General features: G+C 42.1%; 1 protein-coding gene across 1 annotated transcript in view; it reads right to left on the bottom strand.

The window, feature by feature from the left end:
* LOC143142700 (bestrophin-3-like) overlaps positions 1-7,400 on the bottom strand; it is a 38,053-nt gene extending 30,653 nt beyond the window's left edge. Inside the window, exons 1-3 of the mRNA XM_076303774.1 lie at positions 7,231-7,400; positions 5,672-5,766; positions 1,290-1,523 (exon numbers count right to left, since the gene is read on the bottom strand). Coding sequence (XP_076159889.1) covers positions 1,290-1,523; positions 5,672-5,766; positions 7,231-7,382 — 481 coding nt within the window. The 5' untranslated portion in view covers positions 7,383-7,400. The remainder of the gene's footprint in view (positions 1-1,289; positions 1,524-5,671; positions 5,767-7,230) is intronic.
* Between the last annotated feature and the right edge of the window lie 100 nt (positions 7,401-7,500).

Raw genomic sequence — 7,500 nt, 5'->3', positions numbered from 1 at the left:
GCACCGTTTTAAAAGTATCGATTTAGCACCGGTATCGGATAAAACCCAAACGATACCCAACCCTAGACGGGACTTTTTTCACACGCACGCATGGTGCCACTGTGAGGGTAAACACAAAACACCTTAAGTTTTTCCCCTTAAGTATGACCCTTAAGGCTTAATTTCTCCTTAGGTAAGGGGTTTATTTAAGGGTGTTGCACAGAATAATACCTTAAATTGTTTCTTTAGTTAAGGAAAAACGTTAAGGGATACTGCATTGAAAAAGATTTAGCCTACCGTCACGAAAATTCTATTGAGATTGTTCAACAGCTGTAACTAGCTGGCTAGTAGTAGGTGATGTCGTTAGTTAGCAACCCACCGAACACAGTGAAGTTTACTGATCTTATCATTCATCTCACCTTAAGAATATTCGCTGAAATTATCCAGGTAGCAAGTCAAGCATGTTATAGACATGCACCGAGCAATACTAGCTGGCTAGTTAGAAATGATCCTGACTGTCATCAGTGCACCAAAACAAACTTTTTTGTTAATGTTTTGTCTAGCGAACCGAACCGAAGCTCATGGCAGGCTAACAAGACATCCACATCCACATGAAGTTAACGTTAGCCTACCACTAACGTCATGTAAACCACACAATAACAATATGTCTGATAGGCCTATTTGACAGAGTAAGCATATTAACAGAGAGGTTTTATTTTAAATTGTATCATTTTCGAAAAAGTATAATTATTGCAAGTTGCACTACTTTTTGTATTGGTTTTATGCAAGATGTACTTGTGAAATTTGCACAGTAAAAGTTCTGTATTTTGACTGCAATTGTCTTTGCATTCTGATTAGATTCTTCATTAGAATCATGAGTGGCTCTTTGTAAACAGCATCATTTTCTGGGGCCATGCAAAACTGCATTACCACTAGTGTGGAGTTATTCTTGACCATGATGACCAATAGACCATCCTTAGTCAATGTACTGCAGCAATTTTGAAAAATACCGTGATATACATTTTTGGTCATACCGCCCAGCACTACATGTGTGTGTGTGTGTGTATGTGTGTGTGTGTATGCATGTTGTACGTGTGTATCTCAGAGTTGTCGCTGGGTTGCGTACCTGCCTCCACCACGTGTGTGTGTGTGTGTGTGTGTGTGTGTGTGTGTGTGTGTGCATGTTGTACGTGTGTATCTCAGAGTTGTCGCTGGGTTGCGTACCTGCCTCCACCACGTGTGTGTGTGTGCGTGTGTGTGTGTGTGTGTGTGTGTGTGTGTGTGTGTGTGTGTGCATGTTGGTTGCGTACCTGCCTCCACCACGTGGTCGATGGTGGGGAAGCGTTTGCAGACGGCGGTGCTGACGGAGCGGAAGATGAGCAGCGAGGTGAGGTTGACGTAGCGCATCAGCGTTCGCCGCAGCAGACGCCCATGCTCGTCACGGCCCTGCACGCAGCTGGAGATCAGGAACATCAGCCGGTCCGGCCACGGAAGGTTCTGGTACTGGTTCCACCAGCGGTTCACCACCAGTGTTACATAGAACCCTGAAGAAACAGCAGGAAGTGTTAGATCATCACTCTGAACGCAACAGCAGCAGACCATAATGATTAGACCACAGTAATATGAGTAGGCTGGCAATATCTCCATGGTTACTAAGGGATTGTTCTTTTCTGCTGATCGATTGTCAGTGGTCTTGTTGTCATTTCAAACATCCTGCTTATTTAACTGCAAAATGCTGAGTCATCTTTACAATGTTAAGATGACTAAGATATATAGAGGGAAGGTGACAGGAAACTGAGATTATATGAGATGCTATGACATCATAGTATTTCATGCGAAGGTACCAATTGAAGTATTCCAAAGCCATTATAGGTCTCACAGACAGGCCACGAGACAAGCCAACTGTATCATGTTATTCTTGAATCCATATTTTGTTATCTCATTTATTGTTTTATTGCATATGCTCTATGTACAGAACTAAGGGTTTATTTAACGACTAAATGGCATCAGCTATCATCTGTCCATCTGTTTTCTCTCCCTGTCTCTCATTCTCTCTCTCTCTCTTTCCTTCTCACTCTGTCTCTCTCAGACACACACACACACACACTTATTATTAGTAATAATTAATTTGGTGACTTCCAGTAAAAGATTAGATTGTGTTGGTTTCACTTTTGATAATCTAATAATGCAACAATATAATAATAATACTACTTAACGTAAAGGGATTATTTCATAGTACATAACATCATTAAAGTATTCAGACACCCGCGATCTCGGGGCGTATGGTGGCACTGCATGTAAGGCAGACCTATTTCTGCACTGAAAATCACTGCATAGGCTCAGGAAATCTTCAGACAACCCTTGTCTATGGTCACAGTTTGACGCTCCATCCACAAATGCTGGTCAAAACATTACCATGCAAAGCAGAAACACTATTTACACGTGATGACCAGAAATACCAACATCTGGTCTTGGTCCAAGCGAGACCAATCAACATTTGAAATTCTTCTTGCAAATCATGAACTCTGCATCCTCCAAGCTAAAGAGGAGTGGGGCCAGCCAGCTTGTTAACAGTGCAAGGTTCAAAATCATGATACAGCTGTGGTACGGGCTAGCCTGGTCCTTACCGCCTGTGACTATGTTTCTCTTCGTCATGCATACGTGCGAGACCGAAATCTAATTTTGGTCAGGATGGTAACGACCAGGCTCGGTACGGGCTGCTTGCCCATCTACAAATGCAGAATTAATGCTGAAGTGCTGAATGGTATATTCAGGTTATATGCTGCCACATAGACAACATCTTGTTCAGGGAGGGCCTTGAATGTTTTAGGAAGAGAACGCAAAACTGCTTTCTGCACACATAAGAACAGCATGGAAGAGTCTGCTGAATCAGGACCTGTTGCATTTGGTGCACTATGAAATAGAAAACATGACAAAGATACCAGACTGCTAAGCATCTGAAATCCTACATTGGGCAAGAATGGGGCAGCATTGGGCAAGAATGGGGCAGCATTTCATTCTGAACACTCCAGCAACTGGTCCCCTCAGTGGCTAAATGTTTACAGACTGCTGTTAAATGAAAAGGTGACGCGATGCAATAGTAAACATGCCCCTGTCTCAACTTTTTTGAAACTTGTTGCTGGCATCAAATTCTCAATTAAATATAGGGGTTTACATGATTTACAAATCATAGCATTCTGTTTTCATTTACATTTCACAGTGGCCCAACTTTCTTGGAAACAGGGTTGAAAACAGAGATGAATAAATTCTTAACTGAGAAACAAATACATACAGTAAATAACTCAGCTCACAGGTATGAACTGTGAATCATTTACAATCCCCCTCTCTCTTACCCCTTAGAACCCTAAGCTGTTTTTAGGGCATTTTCACTACCTTTATTCATAAGGATTTATTCTGGTCATTGTAAGTGCCACACACATATATTATATATTGTTTTTTTCAGGAGAGTTTAGGCTATTCAGATCTGCCATCATTTCATGTATTAATACTAGCATTGATTTTATTTTGATTTTTAAAGAATTAAAATATAAAAAGTGTATTATAAAAATTCTTATATTTCGACATGTATCTCACCATTGCAAGCTCACAGCTCTACATGCATTTCATGTGTGTGTAGGGCAGACTGTCCTGAATCGGGCAATATAATTGCCATGTTGGAGGGATACTCTGGGGCTGAGCAATTTACAGAAATATTTGCTGTGTGATTTACGGAAATAAAATGCCATTTTTTATTTAGTGATGAAAAATGACCTTTCTGCGCTCCATATCTGTGACACGAACTGATCTGACCTGACTTGACCCGAGGTTGCGTGTTAGCCTGCGTGCCTGTGTGTATGCAGTCATAATAATTCTCAACTCTTTACTGCATTGCCATGAACAAAGTAAAGGCAAAAAAGGTGTTTATTTGTTGAACAAATTGGGATGCAATGTGAGCCTTGAATTGGATGCCATGCAGGAATTTGCTAGGATCTCAAAACCGGAATATGAACATGCTTTGCCATAGAGAAACACATGATAGCATTGGATTATAAACATGCTTTGCCACAAGAACAGACAAAAACGTGGGGTAAGTCCAGCTATATGAAGTTATTATTTTGCTGTCACTTCGTCTGTTTTATAACCCAGAAGGATGTACTTGGTATCAAATGATAGCTCTGAGTCTCCTCTTTCATCTGACATGCGTGGCATATCTATGCGATCACGGGTCCGCGAGTAATTCAAACGAGAGTAATGAGTGTGCAGCGTTGGTTTGTGTACATGACATTATTTTGCAGTCACTTTGTCTGATTTTATAAGCCAGAAGGATCGATAAACATGGTACCAATGGATAGCCCTGTGCCCCCTCTTTCATCTGATATGCTTGCCATATCGATGCGATCACGGGTTCGCGAGTAATTCAAACTAGAGTAATGTGTGTGCAGGTGAATGCAGAGAAGTATAGACTGTAAATATGATGCAATTTGATTTAATTTCATGATTTTTTTTAATTTTCATACTTGATCGTACAGACAAGTGTGTAGTCTCGTTGGAAAGCCCCACTTCTGCTCTGTCGTTCAATAAAGGTTTCATCTCGCTGCGATGAACTGTTCTGGAGCAATGTAACAGAGAAGAAAGGGTGTGTTTTTTGACGCACTTTGCGTCAATCGGGTTCTAAGGGTTAAAAGGGCTCAGAATGGAGTTAAACAGCAGCGCTGTGATGCCTGGCATGTGTGTGTGGCATGTGTGTGTGGAGATCCAATGCATCACCTTGTCACTGACTGGCTGGGGCAGGGATTTAAAGGTACAGTCCACAATTCTGTATAAAAGGTTTATGTTTGAAATCAAATTACACTCCAGGCTTTCGTGCTTTTGAAGCAACGTGTTCGTTGTTTTGTATGCATCCAAGCCACTTTGTTTCTCGTTATGTACGAACACCAGAGTTTATGTGAGCGCGTGGGCCAAATGGACAGCTAGTACCATGAGAAATCATTTGCTGAATTTGACAGAAAAGTGAACTGGATTAGAACCTGCACTGCACTGACAAAACCCCTCTGCACTGAACCTGCACTGCACTGACAAAACCCCTCTGCACTGAACCTGCACTGCACTGACAAAACCCCTCTGCACTGAACCTGCACTGCACTGACAAAACCCCTCTGCACTGAACCTGCACTGCACTGACAAAACCCCTCTGCACTGAACCTGCACTGCACTGACAAAACCCCTCTGCACTGAACCTGCACTGCACTGACAAAAACCCTCTGCACTGAACCTGCACTACACTGACAAAACCCCTCTGCACTGAACCTGCACTGCACTGACAAAACCCCTCTGCACTGAACCTGCACTGCACTGACAAAACCCCTCTGCACTGAACCTGCACTGCACTGACAAAACCCCTCTGCACTGAACCTGCACTGCACTGACAAAAACCCTCTGCACTGAACCTGCACTACACTGACAAAACCCCTCTGCACTGAACCTGCACTGAACCTGAGCTGACCTGATCTTGCTAGCTGCAGCTACGCCCGTGTCACAGTCTCAGTTCTAGGCCAGGATCTCTCCACGCTGAGCTGCAATGTGGACTATATCTTTGCTAGTCAACCAGGAGTATGTTTCCCACTTCAAGAGTAGCCAGTTGTGCTTACCCAGGAGTATGTTTCCCACTTCAAGAGTAGCCAGTTGTACTTACCCAGGACAAACGTGACTGGGATCTGTTCTGCGTATTTATCGCAGTATATCGACACCTTTTCAAAGAACCGCTTCTGGGACTCGGTCAGGACTAGCCTAGGGATGAACAAAGTATTACACTCGTCAGGACTAGCCTAGGGATGAACAAAGTATTACACTCGTCAGGACTAGCCTAGGGATGAACAAAGTATTACACTCGTCAGGACTAGCCTAGGGATGAACAAAGTATTACACTCGTCAGGACTAGCCTAGGGATGAACAAAGTATTACACTCGTCAGGACTAGCCTAGGGATGAACAAAGTATTACACTCGTCAGGACTAGCCTAGGGATGAACAAAGTATTACACTCGTCATTCTGAATTCTTGCAGTTTTTTAAGTGACGATTTTTAAAGGTTTTAAAATAATCAGTGTTAGCGCAAGTTTGGGCTAGCCTTCTTCTGTTCACATTCAGTTTTATTGTATCTCAATTTATATATATAATATCGTAGGTCTTGACCCCCTCTTCACCTGCACCAGCTTAAAATAAATAGTTGTAATGCAAATCGAGATGTTACATACTCGAAAGAATATGACAATAGTAATTGTCCTAGGTTTTCAGGTTGAACAATGTTATGGTAGACCTGTGCAATTATTCACTTCAAGTTATAGCCTACAGTAATGTAATTGTGCAATTGTGAAAATGCATAATGCATCTAGGTCAGGGGTGGCCAAACTTTTTGGCTCAAGGGCCACAAGGCCCCCCCTCCCCCCAATTTTATGCTGTTTAACAATGTATAAAGTTTTTAAATGGCCAGTAGTGGGAACTACTGTTGCCTTCATGATTTCCTTTTAAAAGTTTCTTATAAGAAGGATATATCAATTATCAACAATGACAAGCCAGCTGGAACCTGCGGCTCTCTCTCCCTCTCGTGAGTGCAGACGAGTTCCCAATTAAATGGAACGCATAATGTTCACGTTAGATCTGCTGCAAAGGAGATAACTAAGAGTTAACTTAATTTAACATGATGTTATTTCTATTTAACATGATGTTTTGACATTGACATTGTAAACGTTCTCTAAGGAGAGTGAAAAGCAGTTTGCAGTAAAGCTAACCAACGTCGTCTCTATCGCAGGAAAAAAATAGCGAGCAGCCTGATAACCAAATGAAATGCTCGGCGGGCCGGATGAAAGTGCTTGGGGGGCCGGATCCGGCCCGCGGGCCGCAGTTTGCCCACCCCTCTAGGTCTATCTCTTACAGCTCCTCTATAGAAAACTAGAAATCAGAGAATTATCATTGAAGGCAGCTTTTAGGTCATTGGCCATTAATAGTCTTGGAGTCAAGGTCATCAGGAGAGGTTTTCATATAGGCTACAACTGCATTACCACGAGGCAAAAAAAACTGGTAACTAGCATTCCAGTTACTTGTTCTGTGCATCTATTATCAGGATTAGCTTACCATAGCTATTGTGTGTAGTAGCCAAGAATTAGAAAAAGAGATCGTTATAGTAATAGTTTAAACACAAATCACAGGAATGAATGAATAAACAACTCGATTTGGTAAGAATAAATATTTAATTACCTGTATATGATACTTAATATGGTATATAAAAGTGCAAAAACGAGGAACTCCCGATACAGCAATTTGTAGATGCTGCCTCTCCATCGCAATAAAAGTCTATGAAAGCCAAAAAACGAGGCATTGGCGACCTTACTGGTGTAGGTTACGGTCATCTTTAGTCAACAATAGCAGCAAACAGACGGTAACGCAAAGTTTTACATCTTCTGCACCAGTGGTCCTTTCTCCCAATTGGGCGCGTGCTGAGTATGACAACTCCCCAAAGATGTAGCC

This window comes from Alosa pseudoharengus, unplaced genomic scaffold (assembly GCF_046254945.1).
Source record: "Alosa pseudoharengus isolate Yale_2024_CS ecotype anadromous, Long Island Sound unplaced genomic scaffold, YU_APseudo_1.1 YU_APseudo_1.1_scf_24, whole genome shotgun sequence".
NCBI lineage: Eukaryota > Metazoa > Chordata > Actinopteri > Clupeiformes > Clupeidae > Alosa > Alosa pseudoharengus.
Note: the sequence above shows the minus strand (reverse complement) of the source record. Positions and strands in the feature narration are given on the sequence as shown.